The 21,275-nt window shown below is 37.0% G+C and overlaps 2 protein-coding genes across 2 annotated transcripts in view; one reads left to right on the top strand and one right to left on the bottom strand.

Annotated features, from left to right (window-relative positions):
* LOC128253869 (myb-like protein AA) overlaps positions 1 to 20,083 on the top strand; it is a 31,353-nt gene extending 11,270 nt beyond the window's left edge. The window contains exons 2-5 of the mRNA XM_052982572.1: positions 14,896 to 15,524; positions 18,287 to 18,539; positions 18,967 to 19,170; positions 19,588 to 20,083. Of these exons, the coding sequence (XP_052838532.1) occupies positions 14,896 to 15,524; positions 18,287 to 18,539; positions 18,967 to 19,170; positions 19,588 to 19,935 (1,434 nt within the window). The 3' untranslated portion in view covers positions 19,936 to 20,083. The remainder of the gene's footprint in view (positions 1 to 14,895; positions 15,525 to 18,286; positions 18,540 to 18,966; positions 19,171 to 19,587) is intronic.
* Positions 20,084 to 20,218: 135 nt separating this feature from the next.
* On the bottom strand, positions 20,219 to 21,219 carry LOC128253880 (thymidylate kinase). The gene is made up of 3 exons (XM_052982584.1): positions 21,061 to 21,219; positions 20,632 to 21,001; positions 20,219 to 20,572 (listed from the first exon to the last, which is right to left on the bottom strand). Exons 1-3 carry the CDS (start codon positions 21,140 to 21,142, stop codon positions 20,386 to 20,388), a joined length of 639 nt encoding a protein of 212 aa, XP_052838544.1. The 5' UTR covers positions 21,143 to 21,219; the 3' UTR covers positions 20,219 to 20,385.
* Between the last annotated feature and the right edge of the window lie 56 nt (positions 21,220 to 21,275).

Raw genomic sequence — 21,275 nt, 5'->3', positions numbered from 1 at the left:
TTCGTCTTGAATATTTTTCAAATTGCTCATACGCATAGTGGCCCAGGGGCTGATTTTTGTAATTTATGATAGGGGTTTTGGGGGAGTAGGGGCGGTAAAAACGCAGCACTGTTGATGAATTACTGGCCATAATGATGTATCATTATGTGAAACTAATTGCGGGCCTGGCCCAAAGTCAGTCAGTCATTTGGCATTGTCAATTACCACCGAGCCAGCGAGTCAGTCCCCTTCATAAATTAGCTGCGCTGATCGAATGAAAGTTTCATCAATTGTTTATTGGGCCATGGGCTCACACTCGACTTAACCCATATATCAAAATCACGCCGTGGATTTTCTGGGGCAGATGTCACATTTAATTGGATTTTCACATCGGCCTTTGTTTGCTTTTGGGCCCAGCGTCCTAATAAGCCATTAAATAGGCGTCCGAGGCGAGAGTTTTCCCCCTGCCGAAAAGGGCATAATTGAGGGCACCTCCTACCGCTCTCTCGTCGACTTTTCCCCCTTTTCCTGGATTACCCACAGGACATAAATAACACGAGGACTTCCGTTTGCCATAAAAGTGACACGCCGCTTGGCCAAAAGGCGAAATGGCGCCCTGAATTGCCAATGACAACATTTCCGTTCCGAGGACAACAAGCTCAGGCCCGCAAATCGTAAATTTCAATCAGTGAAGCACTCGACTCTCACTCGATTTCGATTTTGATTTACTTGTCGATTTTCTAATCTCGAAAATCTCAGCCAAAAAGTGACAAACATGCGGGTGCCACGCCCTCCGCCAGATGTGTTTTAATTGCTGAGTTCACAAATTTGCAGAGCAATGAAAAAAATAATCTTAAAATATTTAGATTAAAGTAGGGTATAAATAAAGTAGTTAAAGTTGTAATTCAGTGTTTGACAATATTTATTTGAACCAATTTCATTTAGTTGTTAGTGTTTCGGAATATTTAATTGAATAATTGTAAAAGTTTCAAATACTTGAAAACATTTTATTAAACCAATTTTATTAGATTTAAATGAATGTCAAAAAAAACTATAACCATTAACTTTTTAATTTAAAAAGGAAAAAAAAGGCACAGCTAAACTTTAAAATTTTTTTTAAGTACTATTTATTTTTTGTGCATTTACAACAAATAACTGTATATTTAAGAACCTTCTAGTAACATTTTATTTTATTTAATATCAAAAGGCAATAAATAAGTTTCCTAGCTAATTTTATTTTACAAAGATGAAGTTAAAACCTTATTTGTTAAGTGCATCTGCAAGGGTAGCTGAATCCAGAACCCCTTAAAAAGTTGGCCAACTTGACGCGAAGCGAATGTGTTGCAATATAACTCGTAAATCAATAAAACTTAGCTCATAAAAATAGGCCAAACGCAGGAATAGAAGGGAACGAAGGGTGTAGGGCTTAATATCGCGCCATAATAGTTGTCCTTGGCTCTTCAGGTTAATCGAAAAACTTTTACCAAATCATTCCGGCAAATTGCCATTTAAAATAACAGCCTAACCGCAGGCCGTTTTGGTCTTAATTTTTAGACTAATTGTCTGAATTCCAGTGGTTTTCGCAGCTTGAAGATGCTTTAAGTTTGCCTTCAGCCAGACAAAGTGAAAAGGAAATGGGACTGGAGATATAAAATCCATGTTTCTGCAACGCCCAATTCATATGCACATAATTATGGGGGAAAACACTGAATATACTAACTTAACAAGCTTTCTAGACCGCTTCGCAAAAATGCTTTTTCAGATGCTCAGGTACGCGTCAGTTCATCACCATCAAACGGCAAGTCCAATAATAATAATAATACTATCAAAGTTAATTAGCGGACATCAATCATGCGATTATTTCATTTCATTTATTTGACTCGGAAAAATTGATTCGCAGCCAGACAAAAGAGCAGTGAGGTGCCGGGAAATCGGCAATTAATGAGCAACAGTTGATTAAAAAGCATGAAAGTAGCAGCCTTATATACGATTTATAATCAGAAAGTTTATGATGATTGAATTTCTCCAATTACTCATTTCGCCCAGTTTATTGGCTAGCTTAAATACTAAAGGTACTTAAAAATGAAAATTTAGTGGCTCAGTTGATTTTATTAAACCATTGACCACGCGTGAAAACAATTGGAAAATTAAGAAGCAAATATGTTTATTAAATATGTTGAAAGGGGCCACAAAAAGTAATTAGTTGTATGTTAATTATAAACCTCTGTAGACTGGTTAATGCTATTTATTTATTTTAGCTTCATTAAATTTCATTAAAATTTTGCTATTTATAATAAATCGATCGTTTAATCAAATTAATTCCGCTTTCCCTGGATTTCTGCTAAATTACCCTGCTCGAATTTCAGTTGAGTGAAAAATCATAACAAAATTGGCAAAACTGGTGGAAATCCCATCGAAACAATCCAAAGTTTTCCCTTCCAAATAAAGCGAGAGCTCTCAACTCGTAAATGTATTTATGTGCTTTGTATCTTTGATTTGTTTTTAATGCGACTCTCGCTGCTGAGGCAATAACATCTCTTGACGGACAGTGTCAACATGAAAGAGGCAAGCTGAGCGTCTGAAAAAGAGACAGATTGAGCGTCTGAGAAAGGGACAGACTGAAGACAGAGTAATCTGCTGCGCACACACGTTTCAGTGGTAACCAAATTCGTGAAATAGCGGCCAGCAAGCGAATAAAATTATATTGAAAAATTTATACACAATGTACCATACAAATATGTATACATTTTCGGGACGTTTATGACTAAGTAGCCTGCATGTGTGCAAATGTGCAATATAAACTTTTATGCCATACACAGTTTTTATTCACCGCCACTTGACCTTTTTCAATTTTTGGGCCCTTCTTGTTGTATCTTTATGAACATGTAGGACGTTAAACGAGTTATGGTGTTTGGCTTTTTTCGGACTGACAGACCGTAAAAGGTTTATTTCCTACAATTCGGCTTAAATATGGATGAGATGAAATTTAGATGTGCACAGGAATCTCACTATATGCTGATTTGTTTTTTTTTTCTTATTTTTTAAGCTAAATAGACAATGTCTAAAAAAATAGTTTTTATCACATGAATTCAATTATCTATTATATTAAATATTTAATATTCTTTGTGACCTGGATTTGTTATTATAGTGTGTTTTGTCTGGCTTAAGGTCTGGGTATTTATAGAACGTTCGTCGTGTATGCATGTAGATGTCCGAATATTTGTCAACAATTAAGTATATGTCAATGTCATTGTTGCTTATGTTTTGTTTATATGTTGTACAGCCCTGAAGACGGACTTTGAAATATATAAGAGAAAGGAGAAGAAAGTGTTTTTTGAACAAAGAAAAATAGGCACTATAAATACTAAGACCTTGAGCCAGCCAAATCCCACCATAGTTTTATATTAAATTGTTCAAGGTCTTATAATTTCAGTCTGCTACCCTATTTTTACACCAAAAAAGGTTAATTTCCGTTTGTTTTTGATTGATTTAGGGTAGTAGCGGATATAATCCCCTTAATTAGATCATTCCGCTGACCTAGAAACATGTGTAATGCCCCATATTTGGTGAATTCCCTGTTTGGCGTCGCAATTTGATGTCATTCAAAAATTGAAATTAATTTTCCAGCCATGACAGGGCAATTAACTGCGTGTCCTCGCTGCTTGCCAGCTTAATTCTTTGAAACTAGACTTTGCACATTCCGCATGTGAACTCGTACGCAAATGTGCATAAATCAAAATAAATTTGCCAAATCACGAACTTAATATAAATGTCAACAGAGTAGAAGTAGCGCTGACAGACGGAGAATTTTTGGTAGGAATCCCAGGGGGAAATAGTCATTTTGCATGTCCTTAATGTCGCCGCTCCTTGCGTTTACTTATGCATTACAAATTACTTGCGACTTTCTTGCAGTTGTCGCTTTCGTTTCCGCCATTGGCCATTTCCCATCCGGTAGCCGTTTTCCTCGATTTTCTCCGATTTTCTTTGTTTGTTTTTTTTTTGGGAACTGCACGCGCGATTTTCGAAGCCATTGGATAAAAGGGAAATCGAAATTAAACTGTCCAAGGGGCTGTGCCGACCAAAAATTTACGACCGTGCTAAACGTGGCCCAGACACAGGAGCTTTTCCACCCGACCATTTCCCCCATATTTGCCCGGCTTTTTCGCTTATCCCGTGGCCATACCAACTTCGAGCTGCGTGTCCTTTCATTTGGCCGCAAACATCCGCTCAGTGAAATGACTTTGTGGCTGGTTTTACATAACCCTGACAGACAGTCGGAGAAAAACGAAAAGCAAAAGCGAATGCGAAAAGATTATAGCAGAGGGGGGCTTGCAGGATTAACTCCTTGTGGGACTTGCATGTGTGCATTTGATTTTTGGCCAACATGAATGTTAAATGCGCATTTGTTTCCGGCCAACGCAAGCTCATGATTATTTTATTGAGCTATTTCTACGGCTTCTCTTTTCTATTTCCGCTAAAATTGGCTCCGACATGCATTTGGCCAGCTGATTCAGATGCGCCACAAAACCTCTTTGCATTCACATTCGCTGAAATCTCAGACACTTTTATTCATACTTCCGCTTGCTGCAGATAGAAAAATTACCCCTTAATTTGTAGACTAATTTTTGAATTTTCCAGGGAAGAATTAAACCATTTACTTGGAAATCAAATTAAAGTACATAAATGAGTTTTCTTTACTAATACTGAAACAGGGGGCTGTGAAATATATCTTAAATTATTATTTTTGGAACTTCTTGTCGCACCAACGGTTTCATTTATAATCCCATAATGAGGAAAAGCTCACAGACTATAATTATTCTAATTTTTGTTGCAAAACCTTTTTTTTGCTAAAATAATTCATATTAGAAATTGCATTACAAATAATGGTTTGTCTAATATTTTATAACACAAACTACAAATTCTATCCTTTTTGGTATTATTACCTCATAGTGTTATTTGTATCTCACTGTGCATTTACACATGTGGCTTGACTAGACTTGAGTGGCTTTTCCGGATCGCTGCACGCACAAATTGCCACTCGAATGGCTGGCTTACCTCTACAGCATCTGTATCTTTGTGTATTCGCATCCGTATCTGAATCTAAATCTGAATCTGCAACTGCTTCGCTCTATCTTTGCAAGTGCGAGGGCAGAGAAGTACAAGTATCTCTGCATCGCTGGCTCGCAACTGAATTTGAAGGAGCACAGCACAATATGAATATACATTGCCTTAACCCGTATGGATTTCAACTACTTGGTAGCTACTTAGCTGGCAATCTCGAGTAACACAATTTCGAAATTGTGAAAAGGGTTGCCACTGGCATTATCCGCTTCGGCTGTTTGAACTTTCATGACTTGGGCACAATGTAAATACAATCAAATCCTCAAAAACCCCAAATAACGACACGAAACATGTTCAGATTTGGGATCCACTCTTGCAGCAGGCAAAATTACTCTTCAACCTCAATCAACGTAAATACAGCAGAGGGTCAGGTCAGGAATAACGTCATCGAAACAAGTAATAGAAGTCCTAAGACCAAGTTATCAAATACACAACTAAGCGGAAATTAAAATTTTGCGAAATAGAGTATATGGGCAAAGTCAAGAAACGAAACCTCAAACCATCGAATATCCTGATCCAAACAAAAAGGAAATATATAGAGGAGTTTCATAAAAATCACTACATCATTACTTATATATATGCAAAAATATATTTTGAGTTCCAAAGTCGATGAAATTCATTTCGAAAAAAGACGTTAATTCTTTTTTGCATAATTTCTGTGGAAAAATTATTTAATTTTTATTGTAATTTATCAAATATATCATTTTTAACCTAAAAAATTACTGGATATTTTTTTTAATAAAGAATTTGAATTGATTTTCAAAGTTTTTAAGCCGCCAGAAAAAATAACAAATAGAATTGCTGGTTCACAGGACTTATTTGAACAAAATGAAAGAGAATTTCACGGAGCTCACATCAAAGAGAAGCTCGGAATTTGTTTGTGCTCACAGGTTGATGAATGGGGATACATTTGGAGTGCATTCCAGGCCGTGGGCATAGCTCGCAACCAAGTGCCACATAGATTCGCCCCGGTCTGTCACATTTATGTGGGTAAAGTTTGAACATAAATTGGGCATATGTCCTCTGCCACCCACTTCATCAGAATTGGGGGAATGCAATCGACAAACGAGCCAAAGTTTGCTGCAAAAACTGCACACAAATAAACAAAGAATAACAATTTGGAAAGGCAATTTCGGGACCAGGACATGATTGTCATTAAGTTAAATAGAGCAAACGAAAAATGAGTGGACGGAAGTGGGTCTCCTCACATGACACTTATTGCTGGCAACGCCTGCAACGAAACTTCAAAGGAGTTTTTGTTGAGCAAGTGCTGTAATGACAACAACTGGCTAAGCTGTAATTGCAAAACGTTTTTCTTGACCATCTGATATTTTGCAGCAAAGTGCAGGAAGTTTGTGTTCACTTCCTTCAGCTGATTGAAATGCTTTCTGGGCATCTACTATACTCCTTCTTCCTTGGTCCTATTCTCTGATGTAATCTGTGTTTCGTTTCGTAATCTCAGCCGGGGTGATAAATTGATGTAAGAACCCTAAGGCAATGCCCAAAAGGATTTAATAAGAACAGCCGGCAAATATTTGCACACTTGAATGGCTCAGGGCGCCTTAACTTCATCAATGAGAGAGATTAAACTTTTGCTCGAAGGATGTCAAAGCATCAATTTGTCAGGCGACGACAACGGCTCAAAGGATTGTCGGTGGGGGTGAAAGTGAATGCAGTCACAGAACCACAGTAAAGAATATGCCAAAAAATATATATAACTAGGAAAAATACTTTAGTCGGTACCGAATCAAGTAAAGGTACATTGCAAAAAGTTAACTAAATCGATTATAAATCTCTTTTGGTGAAGCTTAAAAGTGGACAATGTGAAGTAAAATATACAGCATTCTTTAAGACATTTTAAACATTTGTTTGCAAAATTGAACTCCATCGATTTAAAATCGATTTTATTGAAGCCTAAAAGTAGACAAAAAAATTTTAATCTTTTAAATTTGTTGTCAAAATTAATAATAAAAAATATACAGCATACTTTGAGTCCCCTTTATTAGGAAATTTATTTGTTCGTAACTTCCATATGTATTATAGTTATTTTAGTAAGATACACATTTTATAAAAGCTCCTCTTTGTATCATGTACCTTTTTTAAATAATCCGGTTTTCTTATTTTGGGCAAAAAATCTTGTCTATAATGTACATGTTACTTTCTCATCACTATTTTGCCACGCAAACAACTCCATCGAAATTATGAAACGAGGGCAAAGACTTTTGTCATTTTGACATATTTTAATGCGAATTTACAACAGCCTTGGGCTTGGAGGGGGCCAAAACCCCGGCCACTTGAGCCTGCCGTCCTCTGACAGTTGGTCAACTTTAATTTCCAGCCCTTTGCTGGAGCCAGGCCTTTGGGGCTTCCACCTTCTTTGGCCATTCCGGGCCACATTTAGTATTGCCTACTTTTCGGCGCCGTTTCCCGGGCGACAGGCAGCGTAGTAGATTTAATAAATAAGTGGAGATTTCTGTTAGTCAGCTGCCTGTTTTTGTTGGTGCGGCATACCTCAATCAAAGCATGTGTCACACAATTTATATATATATATATATTCATATATAGATATATATAATAGATTGTGTTCCCCCTTTCAACAGGGTCTTCAATAATTTTTTACACACACGACAGACAGCTAGACTTGGGTCGCTGTCATGTTATATTCCCGTTAGGCCGTCCCCGGCACAAAAGGCCAAATTGCAAATAAGAAAAGAATAAAAAGGAATAGAATAAAAAAATAACATGAAAAAAAATGTCTTGCGTAGAGGAAATAAGGTAGGCGATAAAATATTCTTTCATAGAAAAAATTAATAAATTACTAAGTTAGCCCTTAAACAATCAACTTAAATGTATTATTGAATAGACCTTATCAATGTTTAATAACTCTAGGGAGCCAAAAAAGTAAAACTACGTAAAAAAATCTTGCAAATATCAATAAACAAATTTTAAATAAATATTAAAAAATTAATCATTTTTTACTTTAAGAACAAATACAATTAAAAGTACCCAGAAAACAAAAAGCTTTTTAATAGTAATTGTGCAGTTCACCTTGTTCCCCAGGTACGAAGTTGCACATAAACCTTCAGCAAACCCTATTTACCCCACCGAAGAGGAGAGAATAATATGTTCAAGTGCCATTTATCTCACGCGGCCATAACTTTCCATTGACTTTCACCCCGCACACACGCAAAAGTGTTGCAGCCAAGTGTGAATGTGCGGGTGAACTCTGCATACTTTCTCCTTCCTGCCCTTCACACTCGCACACCCACACACTTCCCCTTTTTTGGCGTGAGCTAAATTGATTTGACAAATATTTTGCTTGGCGTTTATTACATTTTTTCTGTTCGCATCAGCATTGGGAAAAGGCTGCCGATCTGGATCTGCCCTTTTCAAAGCGAGTAACCCGTCGCTGGCAGAGATTACGCTCGCTATGGCAACAATTTCAATATGCTCCACTACCAGGCAGCCGCACTAATGCACTCGGAAAAAGTGGGCAGCACTTAAAAGTCTAAAAAAAAACGTATGTTTCGAATCTTACTAACTGCAGAGATTGAAAAATACATCTCCAAATGTATTAAAGTTCTCCCTGAATATCTAGAGATGTTCAAGGGACTTAAAAAAATAATACATTTTGAACATAATAATATACTTTTTAATATTTCGATGTAATACTATAAGATAATTTAATGTTTTTATATATATAAAAACTATTTTTAAAAATAGTTACTTGGAATATTTCCAAACACAGTTTTAATATTTTATAGAAACTTAAAGTTGAATATTTTTATTATTTTCTCAGACCAAAATTAAACACAATTTTTTTTTTCTGTGCACTCACAAACTCTTGCTCTAACACACACACCTATTATACGGCAGCAAGAATTCCACACGATGCCACAAACACATGCTTGGGGCAACATTTAAATACACGGGGTTGAGTAAGTGAATGAATGTGTGTGTGCGTGCGTTGATGGCATTGTTGTACTTGTTGCACTTGTTGCATTCCACACACACACTAGGAGAGTTCATATAAATCAATATGGAAATCAAAGCGAGCCAAACAAACAGGAATTTTGGCCAGACACGAGAAACTTGCAAGGCGCGCCAATTCAAATGGAGAATTTATACCAAAGAATAAGAGTCAACGAGGAAATATGCTTTGATAAAAGTAATGAAACCATATTGCTAGAGACAAAAATAGCATATATAGCATTATTCTTAGCAGAGACAAAAAAAATATAACTAAGCAAACAAATATAATATATAAACAATGTTTATGTGACGTTTGCCTCAAATCTTATTTCGTTGGAATCTAAACTTGTTTAATATTATTAAAGAACAAGAAAAAAAGAAATTTGTTTTTTCATTTATTTTTCTGATTTTATATATATATGATAAAGTCGACCGATCCTTTTCCCATTCACAGCGGAACATGTCCGAACATAAGGGACTACCGATTTCACACAAAGGCAGACAAATGCTTAGAAATGGTATTCTAAAATTATGCGAGCTTTTGTGCCACTATTGGTAAGCGGCATTCAACTCGACAAACCTGCAGAATTGCAGTGATTGCTCGACTGAGTTCATTGTTGGTCTGCTGACTGATTGAATTTAGATGGCCAGAGGTTGAAGGTTCGGGTAAGTCCCATTATGCACTCGCCTTCAAAATGGCCCAATGAGAGTCATAAAACGCAGGGCCACAAATAAGCCAGCGCGTCGGAAGAGTCACTAATTGCAGCATTAAGGCCCTAGACCACCGGTGAAGTCATCAGCCGGATCAAAGACCCAGTTGACAGAACCGGAGTGTATTTAACTTCTCCACCTGCATATGCTAACATGTAAACAGTGCTGACAATATAAAGTAGCCAAGTTAAGTCGTTAAAAAACAAAAACTTGAATAGATATTTAGAAGTAGATATGTGTTGTACATATTGTGAATCATAAACTTGTTTGATATTTAGGCATTGCATTATAAAATTAATAAAATAAATGAAAATCCCTTTTTAACAAAGAATTATTTAATCAATTTAGATTATTTAATTTAATTATTGCATAATCTATACATTTTGTCTACTGTTAAAAATTTAAAATTGCATATTCCATATTGTATTTACATGCTTTCTAACAATTCTTAAAATTGATAAATGACCATGTTCTTTTTATATGCCTTAGTAGTTTTAAATTGTCATGATCAGTAATCCGTTATTTCATTAAATCATAAATCATTTTATTAAGTGACCAATATTAATAACCAAGTTTTACATGATAACAAGCCTTTTAAGATCATAAGTCAAATGTTTTAAGATAGCTAAAAAATATACCTGATATTAATATAGTGGCAATTTAACAAAAAGTCCTGTTCATTTTTTTCTGATTTTATAGTCACCTAAAGAGTTAAATAGTTGCGGTTTCAATAGTTGGTAGTATTCAAATTCGGCTGGAAAACAGACATGTTACCAGCAATGCTAACTATTTTTCACCGCCCTCCCTTTCTTTATATCCCTCTCGTTCCCTCTCTTTCGTTCTGCTGTTACAACACTGCGGCGACTTAAAGCGGCAAAAAGTGAGCTACGTGCAGATGCCTCACCTGTGATAGAGGTGATTAACAGGATTTGCAGGCAGCAAGGCAACCAATCTGCTACATGTACAAGTCCCTTCTGCCTGCGAGTGTGTGTGTGTGTGTGTTAACATGGCAACCGTTGATAGTAGACGGTAGATGGCTCACATGGCGTATGCGTAACAACAAATCTAAAGGCTGCCTCTTGCGGTGGCTTTTAATTGAAATACCGTCCCCAACTTCACTTTGGGACATCGAAAATGCCAGAGAACATGGACATGAACAACAAATTAATCCGAAAAACTTTGAAATTGGCAAACTTTGAGGCGATTAATTAAAATCGCTTCATGCTATTGATGAAACAATAATAGGAAAAAACTAATATTTGACAATTGCCAATAAGCGCACCAGACAGAGCCGAAAAAATAACAATAACAAGAGACACAGCAACGAAAACAAGGAGAGAGAGCGCAACAATTAAAACAAATCGAGGGGAGAATTGCAGGGGCTGTTGTTTTTGCAGATATAAAAACCACCAGCCCACACCTCCTTTTCCAAAAACACACCACTACAAGGATGCAAATTGGTACTCTACCCGCTTAGTTTTGTTGTTTTTCCGGCTGCTGCTGCTGCTGCTACCAATGCAAGGACCAAGTTTTCCTCGAACAATTGCCGCCGTGCTGGGAAATTCAATTGAAAACTGAAAGGTCACAAATTTATGCAATATATATCAGCACCACCGAACGTTACCCACATATGGTAAAGGTACATCGGCCGACTATATAGATATATGCATATTTGTCTGTCTGTTCTGGCCAGGTGAGCAGCTGAACATTGTCTGGCCCCATTGCAGTTTGATTGCAAAAATGTAATTGAATGGCAACAGCCAGGAGTCGAGCCAGAAAAATATTAAATAATAAACGAAAAAACAATCATTTGCATAAGGCTCGGGAGCATGGGTGCCAACTATGCGAAAACTAACACCATAAATTATGAAATTATATTTTCAATGCTCTATCCTTAGTTTGTGTTTTTGTTTCTACGGTCGTTTATGCAACAAAAACATGCGGCACAACAAGTGAACCATATTTCATAGCCATATTAAAATCGGGATTAGAAAAAGTGATAAAGCTCTTGATTGTATTTTAATGAAAGTGCAGCTGAAAGATAAAATACTTTTAAGACAAGAGACTTTATATAGGTCATTGTCAAGGGAAAACCATACAAGATAAGACCTGTAAAAAGATAAGCTAGATCACATTACATTTATCTTAATTGATTATGGTCTGAAAACAATATCACATTTTAGGAGTTTAAAAATATAGTCTAAGTTAAATGATATCTTAACTGATAAAGATCTGATAACAATATCACATTTTCACTCACATTCTCGAGCTCGTAAATCATATATTTTAGGAAAGGTTTTTGTAAACAGAAAGCCAAACAAGATTGTGTTAATAAAAAGACCCAAGCTAAATATACTTTGCTTTTAGCCAGCTTGACCTAAGAAATCGGCTTATTGGGCCCACTTTAAATCACAAAGCGAGTGCCCACGTCTAAGACAAAGCCACCTGTAAGCCCCCAACAAACAGATAACACAAAAAGTCCGCCTCCAACACAATCACCACCTGGTGTTTTTCGGATAACAAAAATAGGGGAAATACAGGCCAGGAACAAAAAAAACGAAGGAAGAAGGAAAATAATTCAATTCCATAAACACTTATTCACACAGTTCACGCAGATCACGCGGTCGCCTTCGTAATCTGCGACTTGGAGCGACTTGGGCGAAACTTCATCAACACAAATTGTGAATTCCATACAAATAGTTTGACAAACTTGCCGGCCGGCCCCTCAAACTTGGATTTCCACAGGCTCACAGGACGAAGGACTAAGGAAGAAGGAGGGTTCCAGATAAATGAAAGAAGTTTTGTGGTAGGCCCGGCAAGAGCATAAAAGAAATCTTATAAATCCAGAGCGACAACAACACTTGCATATATCCGAGATACTTGCACATAGAGCTATAGTCCCTATACAAGTCCATAAAGTACACGGACAAAAACACCCAAACGAAATAATAATCTAATGCCAGCCAAACATATTAAATGCTTTGAAAGTATTTACAGTATGGTTAATAATGAGACAATTAACTGATAGTTTTAGAATGACTTTTGTTGTTCCTTCGACCAAATATGAAAACTTAGCAAAAAACTTGAAAAAGTTTTGATGATTTTTAAATACTTAAACATTTCATTTAAATTTTAGAGTTTTGAATGATGATGCATTTTATAAAAATTATTTAAAGACTACAAAAAGATTAAGTGATTTATTAATGGAGCAGTAACACAAAACAAATTTAGTGAATGTTAGTGTTTAATAAATTCATACAATTTAAAATTTAATTTTTTTCTGAAAATAAAATTATGTTGTTCACTTTAAAATCAAAAAATTATTGTCTTGAACTTTAAGAGATTTCAATGACCCAATTTGAATTTACAAATTATTTTGCCGTGCATGTAAAAACTAGATTGAGACAAAAGAACTTGTAGAGCGGCAGGGAAAAGTGGAAACAGGAAGTGGAGCTGAAGCTGAAGCACAGTGCTTCATATCTTAGTTTTGAGCATTTCCGGCGCCAACTATTCGGTCACGTAGTGTGTGCTCTAATGAATGTAGCTGGTAGCTGTACGGCTCTGTATATCTGGATGGCTATATGGGATATATGGGATAGGATGCGCGTGCAGCATATTATCGCTAAAGGTCGCCCAACTATTTTCACTTGGGGCACTTTTTTTTGGACTCGACCACATAATCAGAGCCATCGCATCGCATCCCATCGCATCGCATGGCATCGTACATCCACAGCAGACACAAATACAGACATGTCTGAAAATCTTGCCCAAAACTTTCGCATCCGCGAGGAATGGGTGGCATGGGAAAACCTCAGAGTGGAAACGAGGGGCGAAGCCACCCAAAAAGTTTTCATCTTATTTGGGTTCGGTTTTGCTCCTGACGTTATTCTCAACCATTCTCAACGCACATTGATTGTCAACATCCAGCAGGGAATTGAACTTTCGCTTAAGCCGACGATGTGGGAGCTTGGAGGCTGTTTAAGTTTTTGGTTTCGTCAATCGGAATTTTGTTGAGTTCTTAGTTGAATTAGTGGTCGATTTTCGGATAGCAGCACTCAGCAACAAGGTTGAAGTTTAAAAAAAAAAATCAAAGTTTTCTTACAAGCTATACTTATAAAAGTATGGTGTAACTATTAATATATTTCTAGAAATGATGCAATATTTCTTAATAAGAATTTGATAACTGTATTGATTGGACATTGATTGTTATCGCAAGGCTTTCCCCTAAGTATCGAAAAGTTTATAAGAGCAAAACAAAAACGTCACCTGAATAGCCATAAAACTCGAAATCGGGGAAGGACAATAAATAAATACGTACTTGAAAAATTTTCAGGAACCAAAAGCCTGTTATCAAATTAATACAAAAATATTTGGTTCGATTAAATAATAAGTATATCTTTACTTGATAAGTAATTCAAATAAAGCAAAACAAAAGAAACAAATATTTTGGATGAGCAATATAATTTCATTTTTTTTTTATATTTAGGGCAAAACTTGATTTTATATTAATACTCACATTTACTTTATATTAGCGACCCGTAAATAAGGTTTTCCATGAGCTTCCTATGCGCAAATATTTTCTAAACCTATTAAGCGAATTTGTAATTTCATAATTAAATTGATAAATAATATCTATTATTAGTAAAGAAAATTAAAAAAAAAAGCACAACAAGAAAACAAAGATATTGTGGACGAGCAATATGTAGAAGTAAACATTCCTTATCTTGTTAAGGGTTTTTAGGGGACTTAACTTTATTATGCATAGGTCTTTAAGATTTTAGTGCATAACTTAATAATATAATAATACACAATTTACCAATCTAGTGGCCTGTAAATAGGATTTTCTATAAGCTTTCGATGCGCAAATACTGTTTTTATAAACCTATTTAGCGAATATCTAATCTCATGTAATAAATATTAATGCCCATGCATTGTTTGCCCTTTGAAAGAAGTGTACATATTTGCATGACAAAAACCCCCCTGAACAACTGTTGACACTTTGCAGTTTATTAGCCACACACACAACACAACACAACAATTGTTTAACGTTTCCGTTTGTGCCGCACCCTTCTTATCGCCGCCAATCTCTTTGTTTTTCGTCCACATTTGCAGCTGCTCCTGGCCGCCATTCTAGCTGCTTGCTGTTTTGGCAGTGGCTCTACTTGCGAGGAGGCAATGGAAATGAAATCGACAGGGCAGGGGCTCAGAAACAATAGGTACAACAACTACAACAAATACGACGATTACAACTACAAGTGGGATGTAGATGCTGATGGCATTGCAGATAGCTACGAGGACGACAACAATGACAACTATAACTACAACAAAGCACCGGCCAAATGGCAGCAGCAGCAGCAAAAACTCTACGGAAATCCCATCTACAGCATATACGACAAGCAGCAACATCTACAACGGCAGCAGCAGCAACATGAGCAGCAGCAGCAGCAGCAACAGCAACAGCAACTTGAACAACAGCAACAGGGACAGTTTGATGATGATCCAGAGAATGCTCGCAATGACTTCCGTCTGCAATTGTCCGACTTAAATGCGGCCGTTCAAGGTGTGGGCAGGTTTGTTGTTGCCCAGGACAGCAGCAACAGCCAAAGCAACGGCAACAGCAACACCAACACCAATAGCAACAGCAACATCAACGACAACAGCAACTTTAAACGGCTGCAGCCACCGGAGCAGGAGCAAATGTTGCTGGCACGTCGCAGTCGCAGCAGCAACATAAACCAAAGGTAAGACAGAGATGAGAAAGGGAACATTTTATTTTAACTTATATATATGAAAAAAATATATTTAAAGAAATAAAGAAACTATTATTAACTTGCTCCCAAAAACTTGCCATGTTTAAAAAAATGTAAATACAAAATTTTTATTGATATAATTGCTTACATTCTTTTAGAAGTTTTTTCTTTTATTTGTTATTATCGGTTAAATAGAAGTAATTAAAAAAATATATTTATCAAAAAATAAAATCAATATAACTTATTTAAAAAAGGCAATATAAAATTAGTTGAATATATACATTATTTTTAAAAGTTTCCTATATTATTTTTCTCAAAATAATGCTTTATTTATTTTAAATTTGTTGGATAACAATATAAATTCTTTAAATAGGGTTATATAAAATTGTATTGATCTAACTGCACGTCTCTTCTAACGTTCCTTCTAGAAGTTTCTTCTTTTACTTTGAGGAGTAGAACATTTCTTTAAATCAAGTTTAAAGTTATCACTAAAATATTGCTTTATGTTCTATGTTATGGTATTATTATTATTTTGATCTAAAGTACCCAAGAGTACAACAAGCTAGAAATTAGCCACCACTGAATAAGAGCCCCTTTGAAGCCAAAACCGAAAACCCAAACGAAAATTGTCAAAATTAGCAATAGTTGGTAGTGGGGTTTTGTTTCACTTTTCGACTGCATGAAATTGGGTTCACAATCCGGCAAAAGTGGCCGCATATGCCTGGAGACGACGAAAGGGTATGCTACTCCATCTAATCCCAGTCCTGGCTCTGGCTTGCTGGTTGCATACCAACTAAATGTCAATGCCGACATCCCATGACGTAAGCGTGAGCACAAACGTAAGCGCTTAATCTGATTCCTCCAGTCGACTTGGCTTTATCCCTATCCCCTTAGTCGGACTGAACGAGATCAGGAGCTGCAAGGATCATGTGCATTCTGAGCCCGGGATTACCTAATCGGCGTCTTGCATTCACCAAAAATGAATGGCAAACGATAGCTGAAGCGACACAAAGAAATTCAACCAGAAATATGACTGAGGAAAAATTTCAAAAGGAGTATACCCTGAAATAAAAACGGGTATCCATGTTTTAGTTCGTTGGCTCTGAAAAATAAAGATAAATTAATAGAGAAATATGACTGAAATTATTTAAAGAAGAATACCCAGCAATATTAAGGGCTTTTCATGATTTAGTTTGAATTCAAAAATAAAAAATAAATAAATATTAATAAAAACCTAAACATTTTAAGACGACAGTCAAATTAGGGTTTTAATATATCCTAAAATAAGGCATATTAAATCAGTAGCTAAAGGTTAATTAAAATCGTCATGTACCCTGAAAGCAATTTAATGGGTTGAAGCTAACAGTAGTTAAAACAATGTGTTTAATGAATGATAATAACATATACATAGCTATTACAAAAATTTAAAAAACAAAATCTTAAACCTTTTTATTTAAATTCATAAAATAAGCGTACTGTCAGATCGAATCGATTTAGATTAAATCCTCACAAAGCAACAAGATAAGCCCCTCAATTATTCACTTGTATCTGTCAAAGGACCACAAAACAGTATTATACCCCCTTCTTTTTTGTGCTAATTTAAAGCAGCGCTCACCTCACCTCAACTATTCCAGCTGCATTCATTTCAAAACACTTTCGCAAACTTTGCGACAAAACTATCAAAGCCGTTGTTGCCCTGAAAGCGCGTTTCAAAAATGCCAACGCCGCTGGATCTGAAAGCTAAAGCTGCGGGGCAAGAAGAATAGGGAAAGCGGATGGCTATGGGGTTTTGGATGATGTTGAAAATAAGGGTAAGGGTACGGGTATGGGAGCTGCACTATAGCATCGACAACAAAAAAGGGAAATCCGCTGGCAGCCAACGACGTCCGCGAAGCGGAGAGCTTTGTCCGCGCCACAGGCTCAGAACAACGCCATCACTACCGAGCACCTCCTGCTCCCCAATCTCATTCCCAGTCCCAATCCCATCCAACAATCCTCAGACAAAGCCGCGCGCCATAGCAAAAGCTGAAAAATTCATTGGCATTTGCTGCAGTTGAATGCAGAATGATGCGCTTTTGTTGGCCAGCTGGAAAAATTGCAGAAAGAAGCGGCGACCATGCAAATAACAAACGTCATTATTTTATTTTTTTAAGCCATACCACCGCTGGCATTATAACATAGAAAAAAAGTTTTGAAAAAGTTTTGTGGTAAGCTAAAAAAATGCTTTCGATATGTACTTTTTCTATTTATTAAATCATTACATATCATATTTTTTTAATTCGACTTTTGATTGCTAACAAAAATTGTTATTTAATAATGTATGTTTTTCTGATTTTTCGCTACTTTTTTAATATTTTTTTTGACTAGCTACAAATATGTTTTGAAGTGAAATGCAAATAGAAAGGGTCTGCATTTTCAAATATGTTTTAATTATAAAAAATGCGGTAGATATGTATTTTTTCTTAATAATAAAGAATTACATGTCAAGGGATGACTTTTTAACTCGACCTTTATTTTTTTTTTTTATAATAATATTTTATAATTTTATATTTTTTTATACATAATTTTATTTTTTAGATATATGGTTTTGTAGTAATTTTAGCTGTGTAAAACCGCTTTTGCAGTCATTTCCTCCTGCCTGCGGAGACATCAGACAGCAGTGGAGGCAAAAAGTAGCTTCAGTGGGCCGCGGGCTGTGTGGGGCGCTAATTCATGGCCAAAACTAACAAATTTCCATGCATATGCAATTTCAGGGCAGCCATGGATGAAGACGAAGCCGAAGCCGGAGAACCAGGTCAGAGGGAGTACACTCACAACGAGTCCCCAGCAGCTGACGTCCCCGAAAACGTGGACATTGAGGGCGAGGAGGATTATGCGGGTCAGGATGAGGAGGCGGATGAGCTGAGTTCCAACCTGCCCTACGGCATCCAGAATGTGCGCAAGCGTCGTGTGCGCAGTGTTATGCCACCGGTTCCTTTTCTGGGTCCCAATCCCAGCGCAGATGGGGTAAGTACTAAAATAAATAAGTTGTGATAGTAATTAAAAATGTAAATTTAACGACAGTAAATCCTGATTTTCGGACAAAGTTATTAATGTTTTGACCTTAAAAAAATCAAACATGACTGATGACACTGTGATTTTTTTAAGATTTTATAAAGTCCGACTTTTAATAACCGTTCAGTTATCTTTAAATATTAAAGTTCAACAATTTGCGTGCACTTAAAAAGGTTTTACCTCAGATAACATTTACAAATATATATCTTTTAAGAATCTAAATCTATTAATGTAAAAAAATATTAAAAAAAAAATTTTTTTTTCAAATGGTAATCTTTTAATAAATTTCAGGGATATATTGAAAATGGTAAAAATAAAATAATTATTTATTTAGTCTAAAATATCTTTTTTAATTGCAACTCCTCTAACTCATTCACAGGTGGTAACCTATCAATCGCTGTGCCCCACGAATCGTGTGACCGTGAAGTTGGAGAGCGGCGACTACCGACCCAATCACTACGTGGAGGTGACCTGTGCCCACAGCTACTCGCCCCAGCCATTGAGAACACACAACTACGAGTACGGATACAGGGGCAATGAACTGCTCCGAGCTCTGCTCTCCGAGCGCGGTGAAAAGCGAGAGGTTGGTTAAATAACTTAAACAACAATCTTTATATACCCAAGAAGCTACTACAAAAAAAAATGTTTTCTATGAAACAATCATATTTCAATTTTTCATATTGTTTACATTAAAAAACAATATGAATTTTTTTTAATTTTTAGTCTTATATGGCAGCTGTATGAAATTACTGTCCGATTTTCATTAAATTAAAAGCGTAGTCAAAATAGTAAATTCTTACTGTATTCGTTAAAAATTATACATATCTATATAACATATAAATAATAATAATGGAATAGAACGAAATCGATACTTCATAAGGTTTTAAATAAAAAGTTGTGACTAAAATGGTCAAGATAAAACAAATAATTAAAAATATTCTTTGCAATTGTATACAAAAAATTAAGTACAGAAGCTTAAGTATCTGTGTTCCCATTCCAGATCTGCTCGGCGACGGGCTTCTCGTGCATCCAGCTCAACCGCACCATCCACCTGATCCGGCTGAACGACGCCTCCGGCTGCTGGGAATCGGAGACGCGGACCGTGCCCTCCGGTTGTGAGTGCATGTGGCCAAAGCACAGCTACGGCGACATAGCCTTCTACCACCAGGCGCAGAAGAGGCGGGGCGGAGGAGGAGGCGTGACCGGGCTGCGACCCCATGGCCCCATCAATGTGGATTACAAGCCAGGAGTTGGCTATCGCCAACTGACCCTGAGGACGCGGACTCCCAAGCCAGCTCCGCGCAGTCGACGCGAGGATTTGGGCTACGAGAGCTACGAGCTTAACTAGTTTCGAGGAGAAGCAGTTCGCCCAACTTTTTGTGGCTTAGAAACTAAGTTTGATCCGCATAAATTATTTTTCGCTTTAGCTTTAGCATTTAGTACATAGAGAGCAGCCTTTTAGTCACGGTGCATAAAAATAAACGAACTACAATGGAGCAACAAAATGTGGCATTCTATGATTAAGGAGGCAGGATTACGGCAATTTAATTGCATTTGCCGGCGGGCTTACATATTAATCCACTTGATGTGCAATTTTGTAAATGCATTTCGCTCAACACTTAACGTGAATTCCTTTCGACGCTTGGATTTATTGGCTGCGGCGGCCTTATCGTAAATTAAAAGTTAAGCGCCATTTAAAAACATTTATAACAAACACACGTGTGTTGCATTAATCAAGGTAAATCCCCTCTTAAGAATGGCAATAATTGCCAATGTATGGCAATACAATGGGCCTATCCTATGATAACTTATCGATGGGTTGGTTGGCCACTTTGGGCAGTAGTTCCTCGGCAATGCCAGCTACCTGGGCATGCAAATCATCCACGGATTGGCTGGCATCGAGCTGGTGCCAATAGCTAGCCTCCTTTGAGCAAATCTTATCAAAAACCTTGGCCACACGCCCCTGGAATTCCACTTTCTCGTAACTGCAAGGGGATAAGATAAGATATGGCGTTCTCAGCTATAAAATGCAACTTATACTGACCGCTCCTCGCCATATTGACCGCGATTTGCGAGGTCATCTGCTGCGGGTGCTCTTAGATAGAAAACTGCATCTGGTTTTAGGAGTCCCCGTTCTGGGGCATAACACCAATCGAAATCCAGTCCCTTAGCCGCACTATAAGCCACGCCAGAGTAGGAATATCGATCCACCACCAGGGTGGTGCCCTCCAGGAGCTGCTGCTTCACCTGGTTCATGTGCTCCCAGCGATTGGCGGAGAACATCAAGTGGATCACCTCGTCCGGCAGATCCTTGCTGTTGGTCAGATAGGAGTTTATCACCTGGCCAATGCTGGAACTGCGCTCCGGAAAATTCATGGCCAGAACGGAAAGACCCTTTGATTTCAGGTGCTTAACTGGAGGAGATTGGTGGTTAAGTGGTGGATTAATCGGGTTATTGGGTGTTTTAACTTACCCAATAGCCTGCTTTGTGTGGTCTTGCCACTGCGATCGCATCCTTCGAATATAATCAAGGCTCCACGTTTTCCTGCACTCATTTTGTACTAAAAGTGCTGGTTCTTGATTTGTGTTTGCCATTTTTAGATGCACTTTGACCAGGGCTGCAGAGTAGAATTAACGTATTTTGGCGCCAAAATGGAAAATACCAAAGTCAATTTACTTAAAACTGTA

Source organism: Drosophila gunungcola, assembly GCF_025200985.1.
Source record: "Drosophila gunungcola strain Sukarami chromosome 2R unlocalized genomic scaffold, Dgunungcola_SK_2 000004F, whole genome shotgun sequence".
In the NCBI taxonomy this organism is placed as follows: domain Eukaryota; kingdom Metazoa; phylum Arthropoda; class Insecta; order Diptera; family Drosophilidae; genus Drosophila; species Drosophila gunungcola.
Note: the sequence above shows the minus strand (reverse complement) of the source record. Positions and strands in the feature narration are given on the sequence as shown.

Coding starts and splice junctions, on each gene's coding strand:
- LOC128253880 (XM_052982584.1), bottom strand. CDS start 21,142: ATGAGTGCAGGAAAACGTGGAGCCTTGATTATATTCGAAGGATGCGAT. Junction 21,002..21,060: donor CACACAAAGCAGGCTATTGG/GTAAGTTAAAAC, acceptor AATCTCCTCCAG/TTAAGCACCTGAAATCAAAG. Junction 20,573..20,631: donor GGTCAATATGGCGAGGAGCG/GTCAGTATAAGT, acceptor ATCCCCTTGCAG/TTACGAGAAAGTGGAATTCC.